This window comes from Salmo salar, chromosome ssa13 (assembly GCF_905237065.1).
Source record: "Salmo salar chromosome ssa13, Ssal_v3.1, whole genome shotgun sequence".
In the NCBI taxonomy this organism is placed as follows: domain Eukaryota; kingdom Metazoa; phylum Chordata; class Actinopteri; order Salmoniformes; family Salmonidae; genus Salmo; species Salmo salar.
The window spans coordinates 111,503,581-111,530,756 of NC_059454.1; the positions used below are offsets into that span (position 1 = coordinate 111,503,581).

Here is a 27,176-nt window from a genome sequence, read left to right on the forward strand (position 1 = left end):
TTTGCAAGTCTAAAAGAAATGGGAGATAATGTCTAGATGCTTTTTACAGTTTTACAAGTTTATAGATGGTCTGGCTGGGCATTTTAACGTCATAGATTTAGCTGGTGGTAACTTGTTGGATAGACATTGGCTGGAATGGGGTTATAACCAATCAGCATTCAGGATTAGACCCAGCCGTTGTATAACAACAGACTGAGGTATAAGGCATTTCCTCTCGTGTGTGTGTGTGTGTGTGTGTGTGTGTGTGTGTGTGTGTGTGTGTGTGTGTGTGTGTGTGTGTGTGTGTGTGTGTGTGTGTGTGTGTGTGTGTGTGTGTGTGTGTGTGTGTGTGTGTGTGTGTGTGTGTGTGTGTGTGTGTGTGTGTGTGTGTGTGTGGAATCAATCACAGCCTCTCTCATGTTAGATCTCTTTAGCTTCCACAATAGATATCACATCACTCAGTCATGTCAGGTCTCTGTTCTCTTCTCTCTCCTCTTCCTGTCCTGTATTCCTCCACCCATCATCAGTCCTCTTCCTGTCCTGTATTCCTCCACCCTATCATCAGCCCTCTTCCTGTCCTGTATTCCTCCACCCTATCATCAGCCCTCTTCCTGTCCTGTATTCCTCCACCCTATCATCAGTCCTCTTCCTGTCCTGTATTCCTCCACCCTATCATCAGCCCTCTTCCTGTCCTGTATTCCTCCACCCATTATCAGCCCTCTTCCTGTCCTGTATTCCTCCACCCTATCATCAGTCCTCTTCCTGTCCTGTATTCCTCCACCCTATCATCAGCTCTGTTTTCTCAGTGAGAGAAGGAGAGGAAATGTAGAGAGTATATGTTGGTGTCCATTCTGATTCCTAAGTTTCTGGAGCCGTGAATTGATTTCAAGAGTCGACTAGTCTGTTAGGTTAATCATCTATGTATACAGCAGGAGAGGAGTGAAGCCCCTCTATCCTATCCATGAAGCCCCTCTATCCTATCCATGAAGCCCCTCTATCCTATCCATGAAGCCCCTCTATCCTATCCATGAAGCCCCTCTATCCTATCCATGAAGCCCCTCTATCCTATCCATGAAGCCCCTCTATCCTATCCATGAAGCCCCTCTATCCTATCCATGAAGCCCCTCTGTCCTATCCATGAAGCCCCTCTATCCTGTCTGAATGTGTTTTTGTCCCTCTTTGTCTTGTCCAATCAGCTTATGTCTTGAGATTAATTCCCGACTCCAGGAATGGGAATCAGAGTCCAATATCTGTGCATATTAACAGTCTCCTCCTTTTCCTCTTGTAGACTGAGGATCTGTCTCCGGCTGAGAGAACATGGCTTCTGACAACACACAGCGCAGTTACTCAATCATCCCCTGTTTCATCTTCGTAGAGGTAAGACTATCTGTCCGTCTGTCTGGTTGTTACCCTAATGACAGGTAGTACAGTGATCATAGAGGTAAGACTATCTGTCCGTCTGTCTGGTTGTTACCCTAATGACAGGTAGAACAGTGATCATAGAGGTAAGACTATCTGTCTCAGTGTGTGTGTGTGTGTGTGTGTGTGTGTGTGTGTGTGTGTGTGTGTGTGTGTGTGTGTGTGTGTGTGTGTGTGTGTGTGTGTGTGTGTGTGTGTGTGTGTGTGTGTGTGTGTGTGTGTGTTTGGTATTATAATATTTCTTGCACATGTAGAGAGTGAAGTCGATTTAGGAACACTCTCACCATCTCCCTCTCGCTCTCTTTCTCACCCCTCCCCTCTCTCTCACCCCCCTCTTTCTCGCTCTCGCTCTCTCTCTCACCCTCTCGCTCACCCTCTCTCACCCCTCCTCTCTCTCACCCCTCCTCTCTCTCACCCTCTCTCTCTATCACCCCTCTCTCTCTCTCTTTGTGTCTGTTTGAGACAATGTTTTCAGCCCCAGCTCCATATTTAATTAACAGTTCTGCCAAAGCCTTTTAATCACAGCGAACCATCTTGAGACGCTGTACATCAAAGCCTTTGGCTTGGAGAAGAACGGCATGCTTTGCGTATCGCATTCACAATTCTGTCAATTATTTTCTCTTTTCTCTGTCTCAATTCACACTCTCTCTCCTCCCTCCGCATCTCCCTCCCCCTCTCGATATGTCCTCTTCTCCCTTCTGCCCTATCTCCTATCCACCCTCTCTCTATCTCCTATCCACCCTCTCTCTATCTCCTATCCACCCTCTCTCTATCTCCTATCCACCCTCTCTCTATCTCCTATCCACCCTCTCTCTATCTCCTATCCACCCTCTCTCTATCTCCTATCCACCCTCTCACTATCTCCTCCCTCCCCCTCTCTCCCTCCTTTCCTCTCTCCCTCCCCCTCTGTCTCCTCTCTTCCTTCTCTCTCGCTCTCCTTCTCCCTTTTACCCTCTTTCTTTCCTCTCCACCTCTTTTGTATCTCTCTCCCCCCACCGCCTCTCACTCCTCTGTCTCTCTCTCTCACCCTCTCTCTCACTCCTGTCTCTCTCTGTCTCTCTCTCTCACCCTCTCTCTCCCCCCACCGCCTCTCACTCCTCTGTCTCTCTCTCTCACCCTCTCTCTCACTCCTGTCTCTCTCTGTCTCTCTCTCTCACCCTCTCTCTCCCCCCCACCGCCTCTCACTCCTCTGTCTCTCTCTCTCACCCTCTCTCTCACCCTCTCTCTCACTCCTGTCTCTCTCTGTCTCTCTCTCTCACCCTCTCTCTCCCCCCACCGCCTCTCACTCCTCTCTGTCTCTCTCTCTCACCCTCTCTCTCACCCTCGCTCACTCCTCTCTCTCTCTCACCCTCTCTCACCCCTCCTCTCTCTCTCTCTCTCTCTCTCTCTCTCTCTCACTCTCACCCCTCCTCTCTTTCTCTCTCTCTCTCTGTCTCTCTAAATCTTCTGTTTCCTCTCTGTCATCTTTCCATAGCTGTGTTTACCAAGCTATAGATACTGTGAGTAGGCAACTAGGTTATTATATAGTGAGGCTCTGTGTCAGGGGATAGGAGGAGGGTGATATATATTAGTGGGACAACATTTCACAGGCCACAATCAAAAGCCTGATTAACTCTATGTGAAAAAGATGTCGCACTGCTTAGAAGGCATCCCGGAGTTCGCTGTTCGCTGTTGACGTTGAGACTGGTGTTTTACGGGTACTATTTAATGAAGCTGCCAGTTGAGGACTTGTGAAGCGTCTACACGTTTCTGCTCTACTTTTGACCAGGGCCCTTAGGGTTAGGGTCCTTAGGGTAGTGGTTGAGGACTTGTGAAGCTGGTAGAGAGAATGTCAAGAGTGTGCAAAGCTGTCATCAAGGCAAAGGCTGGCTACTTTGAAGAATATAAAAATATATTTGAATTTGTTTAACACTTTTTTTGCTTACTACATGATTTCATATGTGTTATTTCATAGTTTTGATGTCTTCAATATTACTCTACAATGTACAGTGGCTTGCGAAAGTATTCACCCCATTGCCATTTTTCCTATTTTGTTGCCTTATAACCTGGAATTAAAATTGATTTTTGGGGGGTTTTTAACATTTGATTTACACAACAGGCCTTCCACTTTAAAGATGCAACATATTTTTTATTGTGAAACAAACAAGAAAAATAAAAAAAAACTGAAAACTTGAGTGTGCATAACTATTCCCCCCCCAAAGTCAATACTTTGTAGAGCCTCCTTTTGCAGCAATTCCAGCTGCAAGTCTCTTGGGGTATGTCTCTATAAGCTTGGCACATCTAGCCACGGGGATTTTTGCCCATTCTTCAAGGCAAAACTGCTCCAGCTCCTTCAAGTTGGATGGGTTCCGCTGGTATACAGCAATCTTTAAGTCATACCACAGATTCTCAATTGGATTGAGGTCTGGGCTTTGACTAGGCCATTCCAAGACATTTAAATGTTTCCCCTTAAACCATTAGAGTGTCGCTATAGCAGTATGCTTAGGGTCATTGTCCTGCTGGAAGGTGAACCTCCGTCCCAGTCTCAAATCTCTGGAAGTCTGGAACCGGTTTCCCTCAAGAATTTCACTGTATTTAGCATCATCCATCATTCCTTCAATTCTGACCAGTTTCCCAGTCCCTGCCGATGGAAACACTTCCCCACAGCATGATGCTGCCACCACCATGCTTCACTGTGGGGATGGTATTCTCGGGGTGATGAGAGGTGTTGGGTTTGTGCCAGACATAGCATATTCCTTGATGGCCATATAGCTCTATTTTAGTCTCATCTGACCAGAATACCTTCTTCCATATGTTTTGGGAGTCTCCCACATGCCTTTTTGGCAAACACCAAACGTGTATTTAAATTTTTTTCTGCCCACTCTTCTCTAAAGCCCAGCTCTGTGGAGTGTACGGCTAAAAATGGTCCTATGGACAGATACTCCAATCTCCACTGTGGAGCTTTGCAGCTCCTTCAGGTTTATCTTTGGTCTCTTTGTTGCCTCTCTGATTAATTCCCTCCTTGCCTGGTCCGTGAGTTTTGGTGGGCGGCCCTCTCTTGGCAGGTTTGTTGTGGTGCCATATTCTTTCCATTTTTTAATAACAGATTTAATGGTGCTCCGTGGGATGTTCAAAGTTTCTAATATTTTTTATAACCCAACCCTGATCTGTACTTCTCCACAACTTTGTCCCTGACCTGTTTGGAGAGCTCCTTGGTCTTCATGCTGCTGCTTGCTTGGTGGTGCCCCTTGCTTTGTGGTGTTGCAGACTCTGGGGCCTTTCAGAACAGGTGTATATATACTGAGATCATGTGACAGATCGTGTGACAGATCATTGTTATGTAACTTCTGAAGGTAATTGGTTGCACCAGATCTTATTTAGGGGCTTCATAGCAAAGGGGGTGAATACATATACACACACCACTTTTCAGTAAAAAAAATTTATAATTATTTTTTTCCATTTCACTTCACCAATTTGGACTATTTTGTGTATGTCCATTACATGAAATCCAAATAAAAAATCAATTTAAATTACAGGTTGTAATGCAACAAAATAGGGAAAATGCCAAGGGGGATGAATACTTTTGCAAGGCACTGTAGAAAATAGTAGAAATAAAGACAAACCTTTGAATGAGTAGGTGTGTCCAATCTGTTGACTGATGCTGTATTTATATATTGAACAAAAATATAAATGCAAAACGCTGAGCAACACACTGATCTATTCCTGGAATACACTCTACACAACACACTGAGCTATTCCTGGAATACACTCTACACAACACACTGAGCTATTCCTGGAATACACTCTACACAACACACTGAGCCTACTTGGCTAAGTTGCTTCTACTTATCCTTACTGTTCAGTGCTAAGCAGAGTGGCATTCCATGTTTTAATGTTTTATATCAGGGCAGCCTAACCCTCTTCCTGAAGATCTACCGTCCTGTAGGTTTACAGTCCAACCCTCTTCCTGGAGATCTACCGTCCTGTATGTTTACAGTCCAACCCTCTTCCTGGAGATCTACCATCCTGTAGGTTTACAGTCCAACCCTCTTCCTGGAGATCTACCGTCCTGTAGGTTTTCAGTCCAACCCTCTTCCTGGAGATCTACAGTCCTGTAGGTTTACAGTCCAACCCTCTTCCTGGAGATCTACTGTCCTGTAGGTTTACAGTCCAACCCTCTTCCTGGAGATCTACAGTCCTGTAGGTTTACAGTCCAACCCTCTTCCTGGAGATCTACTGTCCTGTAGGTTTACAGTCCAACCCTCTTCCTGGAGATCTACTGTCCTGTAGGTTTACAGTCCAACCCTCTTCCTGGAGATCTACCGTCCTGTAGGTTTTCAGTCCAACCCTCTTCCTGGAGGTCTACCGTCCTGTATGTTTACAGTCCAACCCTCTTCCTGGAGGTCTACCGTCCTGTAGGTTTACAGTCCAACCCTCTTCCTGGAGATCTACCGTCCTGTAGGTTTACAGTCCAACCCTCTTCCTGGAGATCTACTGTCCTGTAGGTTTTCAGCCCAACCCTCTTCCTGGAGATCTACTGTCCTGTAGGTTTTCAGCCCAACCCTCTTCCTGGAGATCTACTGTCCTGTAGGTTTTCAGTCCAACCCTCTTCCTGGAGATCTACTGTCCTGTAGGTTTTCAGTCCAACCTTTTTTCTGGAGATCTTACCGTCCTGTAGGTTTTCAGTCCAACCCTAATTTAACATATCTGATTCAGCTAGTTAAGGTCTTGTTTAGCAGCTAATTAGTAGAATCAGGTTCTGAGATACTAGAATACTCTTGTCTTAACCTATACATTTTGATCCTAGACTGTAGTATTCTATAGTTAGCCATCCTATATTGTAATATTGTATAGTCAGCCATCCTAGACTGTAGTATTGTATAGTCAGCTATCCTAGACTGTAGTATTCTATAGTCAGCTATCCCAGACTGTAGTATTCTATATTCAGCCATCCTAGACTGACTGTAGTATTCTATAGTCAGCCATCCCAGACTCTATTATTCTATAGTCAGCCATCCCAGACTGTAGTATTCTATAGTTAGCCATCCCAGACTGTAGTATTCTATAGTCAGCCATCCCAGACTCTATTATTCTATAGTCAGCCATCCCAGACTGTAGTATTCTATAGTCAGCCATCCCAGACTGTAGTATTCTATAGTCAGCCATCCTAGACTGACTGTAGTATTCTATAGTCAGCTATCCCAGACTGTAGTATTCTATATTCAGCCATCCTAGACTGTGTAGTATTCTATAGTCAGCCATCCCAGACTGTAGTATTCTATAGTTAGCCATCCCAGACTGTAGTATTCTATAGTCAGCCATCCCAGACTGTAGTATTCTATAGTCAGCCATCCTAGACTGTTGTATTGTATAGTCAGCCATCCTAGACTCTATTATTCTATAGTCAGCCATCCCAGACTCTATTTTTCTATAGTCAGCCATCCCAGACTCTATTATTCTATAGTCAGCCATTCTAGACTGTAGTATTCTATAGTCAGCCATCCCAGACTGTAGTATTCTATAGTCAGCCATCCTAGACTGTTGTATTGTATAGTCAGCCATCCTAAACTCTATTATTCTATAGTCAGCCATCCCAGACTCTATTTTTCTATAGTCAGCCATCCCAGACTCTATTATTCTATAGTCAGCCATTCTAGACTGTAGTATTCTATAGTCAGCCATCCCAGACTGTAGTATTCTATAGTCAGCCATCCCAGACTGTAGTATTCTATATTCAGCCATCCTAGACTGACTGTAGTATTCTATAGTCAGCCATCCCAGACTCTATTATTCTATAGTCAGCCATCCCAGACTGTTGTATTCTATAGTTAGCCATCCCAGACTGTAGTATTCTATAGTCAGCCATCCTAGACTGTTGTATTGTATAGTCAGCCATCCCAGACTGTAGTATTCTATAGTCAGCCATCCCAGACTGTAGTATTCTATAGTCAGCCATTCTAGACTGTAGTATTCTATAGTCAGCCATCCCAGACTGTAGTATTCTATAGTCAGCCATCCCAGACTGTAGTATTCTATAGTCAGCCATCCCAGACTGTAGTATTCTATAGTCAGCCATCCTAGACTGTAGTATTCTATAGTCAGCCATCCTAGACTGTTGTATTCTATAGTCAGCCATCCCAGACTCTATTATTCTATAGTCAGCCATCCCAGACTCTATTATTCTATAGTCAGCCATCCCAGACTCTATTATTCTATAGTCAGCCATCCCAGACTGTAGTATTCTATAGTCAGCCATTCTAGAGTGTAGTATTCTATAGTCAGCCATCCCAGACTCTATTATTCTATAGTCAGCCATCCCAGACTGTATTATTCTATAGTCAGCCATCCCAGACTCTATTATTCTATAGTCAGCCATCCTAGACTGTAGTATTCTATAGTCAGCCATTCTAGACTGTAGTATTCTATAGTCAGCCATCCCAGACTGTATTATTCTATAGTCAGCCATCCCAGACTGTATTATTCTATAGTCAGCCATCCCAGACTGTATTATTCTATAGTCAGCCATCCCAGACTGTAGTATTCTATAGTCAGCCATTCTAGACTGTAGTATTCTATAGTCAGCCATCCTAGACTGTATTATTCTATAGTCAGCCATCCCAGACTGTAGTATTCTATAGTCAGCCATTCTAGACTGTAGTATTCTATAGTCAGCCATCCCAGATTGTAGTATTCTATAGTCAGCTATCCCAGACTGTAGTATTCTATAGTCAGCCATTCTAGACTGTAGTATTCTATAGTCAGCCATTCTAGACTGTAGTATTCTATAGTCAGCCATTCTAGACTGTAGTATTCTATAGTCAGCCATTCTAGACTGTAGTATTCTATAGTCAGCCATTCTAGACTGTAGTATTCTATAGTCAGCCATTCTAGAGTGTAGTATTCTATAGTCAGCCATTCTAGAGTGTAGTATTCTATAGTCAGCCATTCTAGAGTGTAGTATTCTATAGTCAGCCATTCTAGAGTGTAGTATTCTATAGTCAGCCATCCTAGACTCTATTATTCTGTAGTCAGCCATGCTTGTTTCTCTGCAGAGATGTTAATTTAGTTGTTATGATTTGACTAGTGAAACGGTTTATGGCTAAACACTGACCTCTGCTGGTAGAGAGGAACTGGTGAAACTGTTTATGGTTAAACACTGACCTCTGCTGGTAGAGAGGAACTGGTGAAACTGTTTATGGTTAAACACTTACCCCTGCTGGTAGAGAGGAACTGGTGAAACTGTTTATGGTTAAACACTTACCCCTGCTGGTAGCGGGAGAGGAACTGGTGAAACTGTATACTGTTAAAAAACTCACCACTGCTGGTAGCGAGAGAGGAACTGGTGAAACTGTTAGTTTAAACTCTGACCCCTGCTGTAGAGAGAGGACCTGCATCTGATAAGAAGGAAGCATCTGAATAAGCTCCATCTGATAGGTTAAAACTCACTCACCAGTTTCTCAGGGTCTAAATCAGTCCCTGAACTGAAGCTTAACAATTTAAATCACCAGTGAAAATGAAGTCAAGGTTCAGATTTGAGTGTTCTCAGCTCATAGAGTCTGATATGACTTCAGATTTGAGTGTTCTCAGCTCATAGAGTCTGATATGACTTCAGATTTAACCAATAACAGAACATTGACATATCGAAACCATTTGCCGAACAATTCATTATTTCAAGTTGTTGATGATGATTATTTCTGTTATTAAATCGGAAATGATTGACGTGTCAGATTGGATCACAGGAGGCTCATAATAATATCCGGAACGGAACAAACGGAATGACATCAAAACCATGGAAACCATGTGTTTGATGTATTTGATACCATTCCACAAATTCCGCTCCAGTCATTACCACGAGCCCGTCCTCCCCAATTAAGGTTCCACCAACTTCCTGTGGATTAGACCATTGACCAGCAGGCTGTGATTGTGGAGTTCAGCATCTTGCGGTTAGTAGGCTATGCCAGTGGTGGAAAAAAGTTCTCAATTGTACAGATATCTTTGTAGAAAATTATTCAAGTAAAAGTGAGTCAGTCACCCAGTAAAATACTTATTGAGTAAAAGTAAAAAATAAAAATAAAAAATGGTTTAAAATGTACTCAGCACTCAATGGTCTTGCTTCAGTAAAGTAAAAGTAAATGCTATACATCAAATTCCTGATATTTAGGAAACCAGATGACACAATTGTCTTAAATTTACTTAAATATACTCATTTAGTAAATTTACATTTACTGACAGACAGGGGCCCACTCCCACACAGACATTTACAAATGCAGTATTTGTGTTTAGTGAGTCTTCCAGACCAGAGGCTGTAGGGATGACAACATGTTATATCGATAGGTGTGTGAATTGGACCATTTTGCTGTCCTGCCTGAACATTCAAAATATATAGAGTACTTTTGGGTGTCAGGGAAAATGTATGGGAGTAAAAAGTACATATTTTTTCTTTAGGGATGTAGTGAAGTAAATACTACTCCAAGAAAACAACTGAAGTAGTACTTCAAAAGAATTTTTACTTAAGTACTTTACACCACTGGGCTATGCTATGATCAAATGGCACTATGGGCCCTGGTCATGAGTCGTGCACTATGTAGAGAATGATGGCTTCCCTACAACGTTTTTTCTTGGGCAGAGCTCCGAAGGTGCTCTCCAGATTAGGGCTGTAGGAGCAACAGTGTGTGAGGACTTAAGCATGTTAACAAAACAAAGAGGCACTGGTGACAAAACATTTGAAGCACGCTGGTTTTCACAGAATTTCTCTGTTATTTCGAGAATGGGCTGAAGCTGCAGCAACAGGGGAGAAATGGTCTACAATGTTTAATTTGGACATTTCTGAAGTGATATTTGGCTTTGCAGGCTAGCATGAGTGACAAGAAGTAGCTAGCCACAATGAGATTTGTTTTGAGAGAAGTCGGCTAACCTAAGCTACCTAGGTACAGTATAACTAGCTAACTAGTAGCTAGTTCAATTTCTCTCCGAATTATTAAGCCAACAAAATGTTAATAAACATTTGATTGAGCTAAAAGGTTAGCAGTGTTAGCCCAGTCGCTAGCTTATCCAGGATCAGTGATACATAGAGCAACCATGCACTGTCTATCAATGGGAACAACTCCAATCATTTTGCGAGCAACGAACCTCAGAAAATGTTACCTGTAACGCTCATCTCCTGTAGCCTAATTGTCGTCTCTTTATTTTTCATACTACTATGTATATGTCAGCACTTTAAAAGGTATGTACAAAATCTAGTATATGGTCTGCCTCATATTTCAATTGAGAACATTTAACTCAACGTGTATGCTGTGTGAGTTGAGCTATTCTCTGCTTCAGATGACAAAGGGTGCATTGCACATGCCCATAAGGTCAGTAATGACATGGTAACTGTAGGTCTATTGTATGGTTACATTGGCGATGCATGTTGTCATGTCATGCGATGCCATATGATAGGCTGACAATCCCAATGAAACAGATTGGAGATCTTACAACCAGACGGGGGGAAAAAAAGGAAATGTCAATTTGAGGAAACGACACAGAAACACAGACACCTTACAGACAGAACTAACCCTTCCCTTTTCTATTGCAGCGATGTGATGTGTGATTCATCGACATTGGCACTAGTTCAACATGTACAAATAAGCTAACTGGTATGTAAAGATTACACTGATATGTCTAAACGACACTTAGAAAATGAATTAGTAACAAATAGACTATTAATACTAAAGCATCATTTCAGGTGAACAATCCAAAACCCTCCATTGGCTGACTTTTACATTTTAGCAGACGCTCTTATCCAGAGCGACTTACAGTAGTGAATGTATACATTTCCTTTTTTTCTCCTTACTGGTCGATTCCCCCGTGGGAATCGAACCCACAACCCTGGCGTTGCAAACACCATGCTCTACCAACTGAGCCACACGGGACTTTACTTCTAGCCCAGCCCGACCAATCACACACTAGGTTTGATAAGCTGAATCAGGTGTGTTATCCTCTACACCCAGCAGACCTCCAGCAGGGTTGACCTGCTCCCATTTGAATAGGTTTATACATTGTGTGTGATGTTTTAAATGTATTTTTGTAAACAACATTTGCTAACATAGGTAGGCTAATACATATAACCCATGGCGTATAGCCTTCCCTGTAGCTCAGTTGGTACAGCATGGTGTTTGCAACGCAAGGGTTGTGGGTTCGATTCCCACGGGGGGCCAGCACAAAAAAAGAAAAAAAAAAAAATAAATGTATGAAATGTATGCATTCACTACTGTAAGTCGTTCTGGATAAGAGCGTCTGCTAAATGACTAAAATGTAAATATAGGATATACCCTTAGTCTCTCGGGAGATTCATTGGGATCTCTCTCTTCATCTGCAAACAAGCCTTCCATAGCTGAGGACAGCCTTCATTATAGTCAAATTAGATAGCACTGAATATGATGTTGGTATTATCTCTCTATCCTGGTAGTTTTCCTCCGTAGGGACTGGAACTGGAGAATATTTTCATAATGTCCTCCCACAAAGTGACCTGCCCTGTCCAGTAGCCTACACTCTTCCTTTGCTGACAGCTGGTGCTTCAATGTCACCCTCTTCCATGGCTGTTATCTACAAATACATTTGGAGACTGTGTCTTCAATTTACAATGATTACATCAAGATAGCTAGCTAATAGGAAGTTAGCTAGCTAATAGGAAGTTAGCTAGCTAATAGGAAGATAGCTAGCTAATAGGAAGATAGCTAGCTAATAGGAAGTTAGCTAGCTGATGACATTTAATTAACTTAGCTAAACAGGGTGTAAAGTTAGCTAGTTAGCTAGCTAGCAGCTCAGTTGAGTTAGCCTACAAAGTGGCTTACTGCCTCTGTCTTTTTGGTTCCTTTCAAAACAAAATAATGGGAAATCTTCACAAATTTTTTTCGGTGCTAGCAAAGCGTAGCCAGCAATCATGTGGACGAATGGAGTGTGTGTTTGTCACCAGAGCGGTTTAGAACGTGTCCTGACGTTTGATTTTACCAGCGTAATCCACTTACAATTTCAATAAATATAAATATCACAGACTGTTGGCCACACTTGAAACTAGCATAGGCAACGACTACCCGGACGGAAAACAAGGGAGGCATGACAACGACGTGGTTTTGTAGGTCTTGCAATGCAAGTCTAGGTAACAAAATGCCCATTACACTTCCGTGGAAATATCTGCAGTCATTGGACCAATCCCGAATGGACCCCTAGACCCTATGCACTTGTGGAGATCTGATTGGGTTTGATTAATATATGCAATATGTTGACACTTTCACCTAGCCTATCAGAGGGTCCATTGGGGATTGGGCCCTAGACTGAGTACCTTTTTTCAGACACTTTGGTCCTGGATGCTGGCCACAAAACTGTCACTTCTAGAGTTCCTCTCATATTATGTCACCATCTCCTGTCACCCAGTCCTGTGCTGATGACAGAGTGGTCATTGTGGACACTTATATTAGCGACTAAAGACCTTGTGGAATAGATGTGTAACTTGAAAATGAGATTGAATTTAATCTAGCTGGTCGTACAGCGGGACTCAGATGGGCTGTAATTAATGAATAGAGCTGAATCCAAAATGGCAAGCTATCAGTGGTACTCCACTATGCTGAACAACAATATAAACTCAACATGTAAAGAGTTGGTCCCGTGTTTAATGAGCTGTAAAGGAAAGATCCCAGAAATGTTCCATACTTTATGCAGAAAAAGCTCATTTCCCCAACAACAAAAAAGTTGCTCCATTTTTTTTTTTTACATTCCTTTTAGTGAGCATTTCATAAAATAATATTTCTCACAATAAAAGGACACTTTAAAATGTGCAGTTTTGTCACACAACACAATGCCACAGATGTCTCAAGTTTTGAGGGAGTTGGCAATTGGCATGTTGACTGCAGGGATGTCCACCTGAGATGTTGCCAGAGAATTTGTTAATTTCTCTACCATAAGGACTGTTTTAGAGAATTTGGCAACAGGCCTCTCAACCGGAGACCACGTGTAATTATTTATTGACTGATATTCTTATACACTATATATACAAAAGTATGTGGACCGCTTCAAATTAGTGGATTCGGCTATTTCAGCCACACCGGTTGCTGACAGGTGTATACAATCGAGCACACAGCCATGCAATCTCCATAGACAATAATTGTCAGTAGAATGGCCTTACTGAAGAGGTCAGTGACTTTCAACGTGACACCATCACAGGATACCAACAAGTTCCAAACAGCCTCTGGAAGCAACGTCAGCACAATAACTGTTTGTCGGGAGCTTCATGAAATGGGTTTCCATGGGCGAGCAGCCGCACACAAGCCGAAGATCACCATGCCCAATGCCAAACGTCGGCTGCAGTGGTGTTCTCTGGAGTGATGAATCACGCTTCACCATCAGGCAGGTCAGGGCTCTGTGTAGGCAAACCAATCTCGACAAACCTTTTCTGTATGGACTTCGCTGCACGGGGTCATTGTCATGCTGAAACAGGAAAGAGCATTTCCCAAACTATTGCCACAAAGTTGGAAGCACAGAATGGTCTAGATTCTACCATGTTTATTTTTGATTAACCTTTATTTAACCAGGGGATCCTATCTTAGACCAGGGTCTCAATGGTGTCCTGTGAAGATCAGTTCAAGCAATGTGAGCGACACATTTAAGCGAGTGTTAATGTCTGTTGTACAGAGGTCACTTTCAAAATGACAGTTACAACATTTCAAATAAATGACATTCCATTTAAAAGGGCAACTAATATCTACAATCAACCAAAACAAGTTGAGTTTTAATTGGTCACATTCTTTTTTTTTTTTTTGCAGAGCCCTGAATTCACCTTTTGGGACCAAATAATATGTTTTAGAGTGACTTATAGGTCATCCCAGGACTGAGGGGTATAGGAACTGAAAGCAGTCTTCCCTAACTCAGAGGAGACCCGTGGAAAGTCTAGAATCAACCGGTCAAGAGATTTTAATTTAGAGGTGAGGTAGTATGAGAGCTTCTGGAGAAGTGCTTTACATACAAATAATAGACAATGTTGGTTCCTTCCGGAAGTCAGAGACTCCCAACCAACAGAACTATATAAGAGACAGTGGAAAGTACAGAACTTATTGCCAGTTATAAAACGCAAGGCTCAGTGGTAGACTGAATCTAGAGGTTTAAACACAGAGGCTGAGTGGTAGACTGAATATAGAGGTTTAAACACAGAGGCTGAGCGGTAGACTGAATATAGAGGTTTAAACACAGAGGCTGAGTGGTAGACTGAATCTAGAGGGTTTAACACAGAGGCTGAGTGGTAGACTGAATCTAGCGGTTTCAACACAGAGACTGCTGTATGCATGTAGATTGACTCGTCAGTCAATTACTGGGAGGAGTGTTGCTTAAACAATCTTCCTCCTTTTTTCAAGTGAGACACTATTTATTTCTATACAGGAAATCAATGTTTACTCACAACTTATTTTGTCCGCTTATCAATGTGTGTCTTATCGTCAATCCAAATACCTAGATACTTGTAATGGGGGGCTAGCTCAATTCGGGATCCTCTCAACGTACGGATAAAGGTACGATACATTTAGGATAAATACATTTTACGAGACCTGGAGAGAAAAACATAAACTTGGTTTTATCAGCATTTAGCACTAATTTAAGATCTGTGAGCTATTCTTGAATAGAATTAAAACCAAGCTGGAGGTCGTGAATGACCTGCTGCACTGAGGGGGCCCAGAAATAAATTACTGTCATCTCCATAGAGATGTAAGCCCCAGTTATTATTATTCAGGGACAAACAAACATTCTGAATGTAAAGACTGAACAGTAAAGCACTTAGTATTGAGGCTTGTGAGATTCTTTTAGTTATGTTAAGAAAATGTCACTGAAATTCATCAGCAGAGTTTGGTCTAGTTTGGTCGGGTAGCTTCCGTAGCAGCAGTGCATGATCAACATTATCGAATGCTTTCGACAGATCAATATAAAGGGCAGTGCTTTGTCCTGTCTAGTGGGTTATCCAGGTCATTATGACGAGAGAAGCAGCTGAGATGATGTCCTGTCTAGTGTGTTAACCAGGTCATCATGACTAGAGAAGCAGCTGAGATGGTGCTGTGTCCTGTCTAGTGGGTTATCCAGGTCATTATGACGAGAGAAGCAGCTGAGATGATGTCCTGTCTAGTGGGTTATCCAGGTCATTATGACGAGAGAAGCAGCTGAGATGATGTCCTGTCTAGTGGGTTAACCAGGTCATTATGACTAGAGAAGCAGCTGAGATGATGTCCTGTCTAGTGGGTTAACCAGGTCATCATGACTAGAGAAGCAGCTGAGATGGTGCTGTGTCCTGTCTAGTGGGTTAACCAGGTCATTATGACTAGAGAAGCAGCTGAGATGGTGTCCTGTCTAGTGGGTTATCCAGGTCATTATGACTAGAGAAGCAGCTGAGATGGTGTCCTGTCTAGTGGGTTATCCAGGTCATTATGACTAGAGAAGCCGCTGAGATGATGTCCTGTCTAGTGGGTTAACCAGGTCATTATGACTAGAGAAGCAGCTGGGATGATGTCCTGTCTAGTGGGTTAACCAGGTCATTATGACTAGAGAAGCAGCTGAGATGATGTCCTGTCTAGTGGGTTATCCAGGTCATTATGACTAGAGAAGCAGCTGAGATGATCAAATCAAATCAAATTTATTTATATAGCCTTTCGTACATCAGCTGATATCTCAAAGTGCTGTACAGAAACCCAGCCTAAAACCCCAAACAGCAAGCAATGCATGTGAAAGAAGCACGGTGGCTAGGAAAAACTCCCTAGGAAAAACTCCCTAGAAAGGCCAGAAACCTAGAGAGGAACCAGGCTATGAGGGGTGGCCAGTCCTCTTCTGGCTGTGCAGGGTGGATATTATAACAGAACATGGTCAAGATGTTAAAATGTTCATAAATGACCAGCATGGTCAAATAATAATAATCATAGTAGTTGTCGAGGGTGCAACAAGCACGTCCGGTGAACAGGTCAGGGTTCCATGATGTCCTGTCTAGTGGGTTAACCAGGTCATTATGACTAGAGAAGCATCTGAGATGGTGCTGTGTCCTGTCCAGCACATTAACCATGTCATTATGACTAGAGATGAAGACAGAACATCCAGAACTTCTCAAGTAGGGACTTGATGAAGACAGAACATCCAGAACTTCTCTAGTAGGGACTTGATGAAGACAGAACATCCGATAGATCCCTGCAACATAGAAATTAACACCTGCTGTGGTGGAGGGTGGGAGGGCGATAGATCCCTGTAAATTACATTTCTAACCAGTATTTAAAATTGCTTGGGAAGCGAGACATTGAGAGATTGGGTCGCCTTAAAGTTGTTTTTCACAAAAATATCTACACCACATTCTTTGGCCTATTACATCTGTAAACATTATAATCATGAAGTGCAATGGAATTATCATCAAGAGAGATTTTAACCATGTTTCAGAGCACACTCAAATGTCAGGATTTGTATACTGGAACCAAATGTCCAACATGCCCATCTTGGGGATAATACTTTGTACATTCATAGGCCCATTATCTCTGTTAGCCCCATTATCTCTGTTAGCCCCATTATCTCTGTTAGCCCCATTATCTCTGTTAGCACCATTAGCACTGTTAGCCCCATTAGCACCGTTAGCCCCATTAGCACCGTTAGCCCCATTAGCTCTGTTATCCCCGTTAGCTCCGTTAGCCCCGTTAGCCTCGTTAGCTTTGTTAGCTCCGTTAGCCCGTTAGCTCCGTTAGCCCCATTAGCTCTGTTAGCCCGTTAGCTCTATTAGCGCCATTAGCTATGTTAGCCCCATTAGCTCCATTAGCTCCATTAGCCTCAGGCTGGTTTTAAAGTCTGCCGAAGATATTACAGTCTGATTTTAGCACCCCTAGAATTGAGAGAATTTCTAGCAGACAATACACAAAACTCATGAGGTAATAACGGGAATTATCTGGGGGCTTGGGCTATCAGAGTCACTGGGTTAGTGACTGTGCTATGTTCCAAGACAGCCACTGTGGTCCGCAGCCGCTTGGCTTTATTTGTCTTCATTTGAACAATCCACTCACTTCCAAAACCGGTGGAAATTGTTTATATGAAAGCCACTTTCACTGTGGCACAGTATGTTTTCGTTTAGAAATGGCAACTTATGTAACTTACCTTCTATTGTTACGCTCAACAGCAGTATGTTTTATGGTCCCCCACGATGAAATCGAGAAGGGTGTACGTCACACGATATCTCAGACACCACTGGGTGAATGATGCATTATTCATGGGGGATGACATGTTACGTTTGCCTTGTTTGTTCGTTTTTTTTGACAGGACCCGCTGTCCGTATTGATCACTGATGCTGATTAGACTGTCTGTAATTTTAAAGTGTAGGTATTTGATTAGACTGTCTGTAATGTCGTAGTGCTGATTAAAGTGTAGGTATTTGATTAGACTGTCTGTCTCCTTCCTTACTCCATCAAGGTCAATGGAACGGAAGCTGCTCTCTTGTAACTAAGGCCGGTTCTCTTGTAACTAAGGGCCAATTTACCCCAAACGGGTTAACCCTATACCTGGACTAAGACTCCATTTCAATGGAGAATGTCCATTGGGTTTGCTTTTTCTGTCCACGACTAGGCTTAATCTGTTTCTGGAAAACTGGTCCTAAGAGTTTTAGAAAAATATCCTCGTTATAAACATCACCCAACTATTTTTTATTTGACTTATGTTAGCCTAAATGCTACTAGCCAACCAGTCTTTGGTCTTGGTTATATAAAGTGTTAGTAGTCATGCAGCCTGTGACCTGGTTCATCTATTGGTGTGGGTCATCAGCAGCTAACCACAAAACGAACAAACAAGGCAATCGTAACATGTCATCCCCCATGAATGATGCATCATCCACCCAGTGGTGTCTGAGATATCGTGTGACGTACACATGAACAAATGTACGGAGACAGATTCATAGTCCCTTTCTCGATTTCATCGTGGGGGACCATAAAATGTACTGATGTTGAGTGTAACAATAGAAGGTAAGTTACATAAGTTGCCATATCTAAATGAAAACATTCTGTGCCACAGTGAAAGTGGCTTTCATATAAACAATTTCCACCGGTTTTGGAAGTGAGTGGATTGTTCAAATGAAGACAAATACAGCCAAGCGGCTGCGGACCACAGTGGCTGTCTTGGAACATAGCACAGTCACTAACCCAGTGACTCTGACAGCCCAGGTCAGGTGAACCAAAGGACTTCAGTTCCTGTGTGTTGTTATGATTACACCAGGAGTCATTAATCATGAAGCACCCCTGCCCTTCTCCTTATCAGAGAGTACCATTCTTTCAGAGTACCATTCTTTCAGAGTACCATTCTTTCAGAGTACCATTCGGTCGTTCGAAAGGAAAATGTTCTCCAGAATGGATCTTTCGGTGGTTCTCGGTTGAGGTTAGTGGTGAGAGGAAATTCTTCTTCTCTCTCTTCTTCGGACAAGTTTCCTAGACTATTTTACATATACAGCTGCAGACTGGGAATGTGTTATCTTGTCGTTTTCTTAACCATTTCATGCGTATGTACTCCGTCCTCTCGTCCTCTGGTCTATAGAGTGGTAGCCATTTCAATGTGGGGATTCCCGTCCCTGCGTTTTCTTGACTAAATGTACATTTTGTCACGAGTGCTACTTAAGCACTCTGGGGAAAAAGGGGCGTTCCCTCCATTTTTCATAATGTCTGTGCTCACATGGGCGTGGCCACTGACTTGGTTAAGACTTCATATGAAAAACAATTCTCTCATTTAGAAGCCTAACATCACATCTCATCTTCTGACAGATAGTTTAATATTTAGTCATGTAAGTTCCACAACATTTAGATGTAAGTCTGGTAACGGGGAAATATACACATTCAGAGATACAGTTTTGTTGTTCTACCATCTTTAGTTACATCACAAATTAGTAACAAATTCAACAGGGTTGTTCTTTAAATACCCATGGACCATTCAAAATGTTTGGATTATGGAAATACTGTTTAATTATTCAACCTTTTGATGTTACCTTACTGGAACGTCTCTCTCTGTGGTTACAAAGGGATTTAACTTACATTTCTGAGAGTGGGAGAGAGAGTTTTACTGCAGGTATTTATGAGAGAGAGGGAGAGAGGGAGAGAGAGAGGCGCCTATGATCCTCCCACAAAGGGCAAGTCATGACACTTCTTATACACTCTATTACTCCCAGCGTTTGGAACATTGTTTTTTCTAGATATGGCTATTTGTGACCGACCGGCTCAGTTCAGTCTTATGTAGCACAATTTGAAATGGTGTTTTTTTTTTACATTGGTTAAAAGTAGAGAAAATTGTATATCATGTACTGCAGTTGAGGAACAATGGGAAAGTAATTATGCTTTGAAAGTTGATAAACATGTAACCTCACTTTTGAGAAAATTGCACTTGAATATGTTGGTACCTACTGGAGAGCTCTTCTTTGTCTCCACCCATTCAGCATCGTTCACACCCTCTTAAGCCTTGGCCCCACCCATCTCTTTAAGGATTCACATGTCAGGCCATGTACTAAACAACCAAAGATTTTAAGACTAAAGGCTGGTTTATACTACGGGTGTGATCATAAATTCAATCTAGTGTCAGATAGTCCGTTCTTAAATTCAGAGCGCTTCGCTCTCGGATCTTTCAGAGAGCACATTGGACGCTCTGGCCGAGGAGTAGGGTTGATCCAAACGTTTTGACCTCACAACAGCAGTCAAGCACCAAAGTTAACCGGCTAATGTTGGCTAGCTTGCTAGCTACTTCCAGACACAAATGAAAGTACAGCTCACTCTGGCTATTTTACTCGCCCTAACAGAGTTGGTTTAGGCTGTTTTCATGTTATTCCAGAGCGTTGGTGACTGTAACTGTGCTGCTGGAAACAATATAATTACGCCTTTTTGCCAACGTTTACTGACACCGGCCATATTCAACGGGTGTTGAGTCTTCGTAAATTCGTCAGTTATTCTGCGCTCTGGCACACTCAGACGAGAGTGCTCTGAAATCGGAGTAGATAGAAAGAGCGAATTTACCAGCTACGTCTATCGACAGTTGTCGCAGTGACATCATGAACATTCTAGTGAAATGGTTACTTGTATAGTGGAGTCTTTTGTTTAGACATGTAGCTAGCTAGCTAAACAATGAACCATAATCCCAACTCATAATGTTACTACCCTGCATGAATCTGCAGGTAGCTAACCAACTAGGTTCAATGTTAGCTAGCTAACATTAGGTTATAACTAGTAATGCAAATGGCTCTGAGATACGAATAATGTTACTACACAGATCATACACGTAACGTTACCTTGCGAGCTAGCCAGCTAACGTTAGCTAGAAAGGTAACAGTACACTTTAACTTGAAATGAAAACGACTTTCTGACAAAATGAATTGTAATATATGAAAATGTAGCTAGCTAGACTCTCTTACCCGTATACATGGATGGACGCTTCTCCCGCTGTCCCGGATTCCATGGTTGCCCTTAATTTGAAGATGTAATCCGGAGACAGGTGTTTTATACAACAGCCATCTGTGTGTTCTATTTTCGACTCCCTCTGCATATTTGCAATCAAACGCCAGAATTTTCTCAATTTCTTTAGCTATCAATACTCTAATTCCACTGATCTCAAAACTCGGTCCTCGAGAAAGTGGAGAGCAACGCTTTTGACATTCTACTACGTGATATTTTTCAAAAAAGCCAGAAAGAAAGGATTAGCTACATATACTATACTGAGCAGCTCATGTTATAGACAGAAACATGCTACATGGCAGACCAATCCGAGCTCCAGCCCATCCATTATCTCAGCCAATCATGGCTAGTCGGAAGGTTCCTGTCTTTTTTTCCGTGGCTAAACAAACTAGGCTCGTAATTTAACAATTGTATTAGTATTTACAGATGGCGTACATGTTTGTTAAATAAGGCACATGAAAGGTCATATGTTCCAGAACGCATTTTGTATCAAAATAAAAAGTTCACGTTCAGCTGGATCTCCTGTGAAGTAGTGACGCGCAACGTACGTTCAGTTTCATGAAACGAGTCACATATTTTAATCACTACATCTGATGGATTTGGATACTGCTTTCAAGCACATTTCTGCAGCATTAGTAAAGATGTGGTCAATACATGTTGATGATTTCATTCCTGTGCTGTTTGTAACTACCCTGGTAGGTTGACTGATAATCTGAACCAGGTTGCAGGCGCACTGGTTACAGTTTGAAGCTTTAGTCTTTGCCGCTCTGACATAGCTTGTCCAAATATTTATATATTCTTAATTCCATTCCTTTACTTTAGATTGTGTGTATTGTTAGATATTACTTGTTCGATATTACTGCACTGTTGGAGCTAGAAACACAAGCATTTCGCTACACCTGCAATAACATCTGCTAAACACGTGTATGTAACAAATAAAATTGTATTTGATTTTGTGTCCGAACGGTCAACTCTGATTTATTTGCCCTCAACTGTTATTCCGCATATCTTGTTGCTTTCTAGCTACTCTGTTGACAGTTTGACAAAAACACGTGGAAGCTAATTAACTGCCTTGTTAATTGTTTTACAAACAAATGAATGAATGTGCTAGAAAGCTGAACAGCTACCTGGCTAGCTAGTTGACTGCTGTGGCTAGCTGAACAGCTACCTAGCTAGCTAGTTGACTGCTGTGGCTATCTGAACAGCTACCTAGCTAGCTAGTTGACTGCTGTGGCTAGCTGAACAGCTACCTAGCTAGCTAGTTGACTGCTGTGGCTAGCTGAACAGCTACCTAGCTAGCTAGTTGACTGCTGTGGCTAGCTGAACAGCTACCTAGCTAGCTAGTTGACTGCTGTGGCTAGCTGAACAGCAACCTAGCTAGCTAGTTGACTACTGTGGCTAGCTGAACAGCTACCTAGCTAGCTAGTTGACTGATGTGGCTAGCTGAACAGCTACCTAGCTAGCTAGTTGACTGATGTGGCTAGCTGAACAGCTACCTAGCTAGCTAGTTGGATCATGTTATCTTTTGAGGATTTAAACGTGTTCTTACACGTTTGCATATTTGTCACCTTAGCTTGCTACATAACTTCTGAGTGATAGGAAGCACGAGCACCATCACCAATCAGCCTACACCACTGCTCAAACACCTTCTGTTACTATGACAACTATCAGAGCTATCTGAACAAACACACACAAATCTGATTTGGTCACTTGTAACTTGCTGTTTGGACAGTCAGTATTCCAAAACGGATTTGAAAAACTAAATTGGTTTGAGGATTAAACAGTGTAAACAAAGCCTTAGTCACTAATGTGAGCGTGTTGTTCTTTCAGGTGGTGATCATGGTGGGCACCGTCCTCCTGGCCTACTACTTTGAGTTAAGTCAGGTTGTATTTAGGTTAGGTTAGGTTGTGTTTCAGTTAGATCAGGTTGTATTTAGGTTAGGTTAGGTTGTGTTTGAGTTAGGTCAGGTTGTATTTAGGTTAGGTTAGGGTTCCAGCCTGATATCTCCCTGATGTTGTCTCTCCAGCTGGTGATATTGGCAGGGACCGTCCTGCTGGCCTACTACTTTGAGCTGACCGACACGTTCGGCATCCACGTCCAGGGGTTCTTCTGCAACGATGCTGACCTGATGAAGCCTTACCCCGGGGTGGACGAGAGCAGCTTCATCCCTCCCCTCATCCTCTACTGCGTGGTCGCCGCCACTCCCACCATCATCGTGAGTACTGTCTGTCTGTCTGTCTGTCTGTCTGTCTGTCTGTCTGTCTGTCTGTCTGTCTGTCTGTCTGTCTGTCTGTCTGTCTGTCTGTCTGTCTGTCTGTCTGTCTGTCCCTCCCAGGTGAACCCTGTCTGTCTGTCTGTCTGTCTGTCTGTCTGTCTGTCTGTCTGTCTGTCTGTCTCTGTCTGTCTGTCTGTCTGTCTGTCTGTCTGTCTGTCTGTCTGTCTGTCTGTCTGTCTGTCTGTCTGTCCCTCCCAGGTGAACCCTGTCTGTCTGTCTGTCTGTCTGTCTGTCTGTCTGTCTGTCTGTCTGTCTGTCTGTCTGTCTGTCTGTCTGTCCCTCCCAGGTGAACCCTGTCTGTCTGTCTGTCTGTCTGTCTGTCTGTCTGTCTGTCTGTCTGTCTGTCTGTCTGTCTGTCTGTCTGTCTGTCCCTCCCAGGTGAACCCTGTCTGTCTGTCTGTCTGTCTGTCTGTCTGTCTGTCTGTCTGTCTGTCTGTCTGTCTGTCCCTCCCAGGTGAACCCTGTCTGTCTGTCTGTCTGTCTGTCTGTCTGTCTGTCTGTCTGTCTGTCTGTCTGTCTGTCTGTCTGTCTGTCTGTCTGTCTGTCCCTCCCAGGTGAACCCTGTCTGTCTGTCTGTCTGTCTGTCTGTCTGTCTGTCTGTCTGTCTGTCTGTCTGTCTGTCTGTCTGTCTGTCTGTCTGTCTGTCCCTCCCAGGTGAACCCTGTCTGTCTGTCTGTCTGTCTGTCTGTCTGTCTGTCTGTCTGTCTGTCTGTCTGTCTGTCTGTCTGTCTGTCTGTCTGATTAGCTTTATTAGCATGGATGACAAGTCCACTGTTGCTCAAGCCAATTGAGATTAAATTAACATTAACAGGTAATAGTCATATTACCAGAATGTATAAATAATAATATTGTGACAATCTGAAAAGCATTTTACTTTGATGAGTAAAGAAACAAAGAAAAATATCTATATTGGGGCAAAGAGATCAGACTGTGTATACATGCAACAACATTGAACAGGTACAATGAAATCATCTATGGATGCACCTCTCGCTTCCTGTCTCTGTTAGTGACGGACGCAGCTTCTTTCTCATTTCCTGTTAAAGTACAGTGTCACTTTATTTCATTAGGAGTTAAGCACTTGTCCTTCTGTCTCACTTTGTGTTACAAGTTTAACCTCCTCTGGGACTTCTGTCTCCAGACACGAAGGTGCTTTTATCAGCGCTCCATTATCTTAGTTGTTTTCTGTATTTAATGGAGAGATATGTTCATTAATAAAACGGAAAATATCAATATATCAACCTAATTTCTTTTTAAATATTTATTTCTATGTTTGATTGGGACTGCTATTTTCACTGTGTTTTGACTTTGACTATGGATATTCAAGATCATTTATTAGAGTATTTACTGGAGATTTGATGCATGGAAGTGGCTAGAGTCTTCAGAGGTTTAAGGATAGCTGCACCAGGGGTCGCATAGAGGTTACATCAGTAAGGTTCCACTAGGGGTCGCACAGAGGTTAACCTGTTAGGGCTAGGGGGCAGCATTGACACGGCTGGATAAAAAACATACCCGATTTAATCTGGTTACTACTCCTGCCCAGTAACTAGAATATGCATGTAATTATTGGCTTTGGATAGAAAACACCCTAAATTTTCTAAAACTGTTTGAATGGTGTCTGTGAGTATAACAGAACTCAAATGGCAGGTCAAAACCTGAGAGATTCCTTTACAGGAAGTGGCCTGTCTGACCATTTCTGGAACTTCTTTGCCATCTCTATCATTTACTAAGGATCTCTGCTCTAACGTGACACTTCCCACGTCGTCCATAGGCTCTCATAGCCCGGGAAAAAAGAGAATGTCGTCATTCCAGCCCCAGGCTGAAACACATTATCGCCTTTCTCAAGTGGCCCATCAAGAGACACTAGCTTATGCGCGTGACCCCGACCGCCCCGCCTTTGGGATTTTTTCCTCTGTTTGCCGAAAAGGAGATTCCCTGTCGGAATATTATCGCTTTTCTACGAGAAAAATGACGTAAAAATTGATTTTAAACAGCGGTTGACATGCTTCGACGTACGGCAATGGAATACTTTGAATTTTATTGTCAGGAATTGCGCCAAGCGCGCGACACTTCTTTACTATTTCGGATAGTGTCTGGAGCATACGAACAAAACGCCGCTATTCGGATATAACGATGGATTATTTTGGACCAAACCAACATTTGTTATTGAAGTAGACGTCCTGGGTGTGCATTCTGACGAAGACAACAAAAGGTAATGACATTTTTATAATAGTAAATATGATTATGGTGAGTGCTAAACTTGCCGGGTGTCTAAATAGCGAGCCCGTGATGCCTGGGCTATGTACTTAGAATATTGCAAAATGTGCTTTCACCAAAAGCTATTTTAAAATCGGACATATCGAGTGCATAGAGGAGGTCTGTATCTATAATTCTTAAAATAATTGTTATGCTTTTTGTGAACGTTTATCGTGAGTAATTTAGTAAAATGTTAGCGAATTCCCCGTAAGTTTGCGGGGGTATGCTAGTTCTGAACGTCACATGCTAATGTAAAAAGCTGGTTTTTGATATAAATATGAACTTGATTGAACAAAACATGCATGTATTGTATAACATAATGTCCTAGGGTTGTCATCTGATGAAGATCATCAAAGGTGAGTGCTGCATTTAGCTGTCTTCTGGGTTTTGGTGACATTATATGCTGGCTTGAAAAATGGGTGTCTGATTATTTCTGGCTTGGTACTCTGCTGACATAATCTAATGTTTTGCTTTCGTTGTAAAGCCTTTTTGAAATCGGACAGTGTGGTTAGATTAACGAGAGTCTTATCTTTAAATGGCTGTAAAATAGTCAGTTACTGCCACCATGTTTACACAGACCCAGTGTCAGAATAAGGGTAAATTCAATGAGGTAGTTACATGTACATTTAGCTGAGTGTCATCTGGTCCAGTGGGGAGACATGGCGGAGTGGTAGGCAGGGAAAAGGGGGTCAATGGTCCTGGTGTTGGAGCTTTCAGTCAAAGGGGTTGCTTCCTCTCGAAAGAGGTCACGCGTTCGCTCGCTCTTCTTTCTCGGTTCAGTTCTCAATTCGTTCAGTCCAAGGAGATTAACGTTTGTTATGACACTGGTGTTCAATATAACGTTTTGGTCCCTTCTGAGAGAGATGGGGAAACTCAGCGGTTCGTTGTGAGTGATCAGAGTGTGTTAACGGGTCAGAGTTGCGTCCGCTTTCCCAAGCGATGAATCACTGAACCTCTAAGGTGGTGGCCACACACCTCCCGAAGTTCCGATGTGATTTCTGGTTAGTAAGACCTCGTATTTATAGGGAGACTCACAGACCGTATGATCTAAGGGCCGGTCTGTGTCATTGGGACCACCCAGTTGATTTGTAAGGAATCAACATGGCAACGTTCATATGATAAATAACATGAGATTTGCTCATACGTGTTCACAGAATGCCAAAAGGTATCTTGAACAATGAACAAACTATCTCCAGGATGAAATACATAATCCAAACATGGCTCTGGTCAAGTCTGTACCTTTCATATTACAGTGAAACACGTATTACAGGAAAAGTAGAAACATTTATATTCGGATTGTTACAACAGGTCATAAGCCCAACATTTTAAATGATATGTCCTTTTTTCTCTCTGGGCCATGTCCTCTTTGTTGCTGAGAGAAAGGGGAGAGAAGGTTTCCTTTGTTGGAACATAGCAGTGAACCCCGCTTCCCCTTCCCCCTCCCCTTCCCCCTCCCTTCCCCTTCCCCTTCCCCCTTCCCCTTCCCCCCTTCCCCTTCCCCTTCCCTTCCCCCTCCCCTTCCCCTTCCCCCTCCCCTTCCCTCCCTTCCCCTTCCCCTTCCCCTTCCCCCTCCCCTTCCCCCTTCCCCCTCCCCTTCCCCCTTCCCCTTCCCCTTCCCCTTCCCCTCCCCCTTCCCCTCCTTCCCCTTCCCTCCCTTCCCCCTTCCCTTCCCCTTCCCCTTCCCCCTTCCCCCTTCCCCCTTCCCCCTCCCTTCCCTTCCCCCTCCCCTTCCCTCCCCCTTCCCCCTTCCCCCTCCTTCCCCCTCCCCCTTCCCCCCTTCCCCTTCCCCCCTCCTCCTTCCCCCTCCCCCTTCCCCCTCCCC

General features: G+C 43.0%; 1 protein-coding gene across 1 annotated transcript in view; it reads left to right on the forward strand.

Annotated features, from left to right (window-relative positions):
• The window catches only part of LOC106568589 (phospholipid phosphatase-related protein type 1), a 140,637-nt gene that overhangs the window by 47,982 nt on the left and 65,479 nt on the right, over positions 1 to 27,176 (forward strand). Inside the window, exons 2-3 of the mRNA XM_045692700.1 lie at positions 1,268 to 1,356; positions 22,853 to 23,041. Of these exons, the coding sequence (XP_045548656.1) occupies positions 1,297 to 1,356; positions 22,853 to 23,041 (249 nt within the window). The 5' untranslated portion in view covers positions 1,268 to 1,296. The remainder of the gene's footprint in view (positions 1 to 1,267; positions 1,357 to 22,852; positions 23,042 to 27,176) is intronic.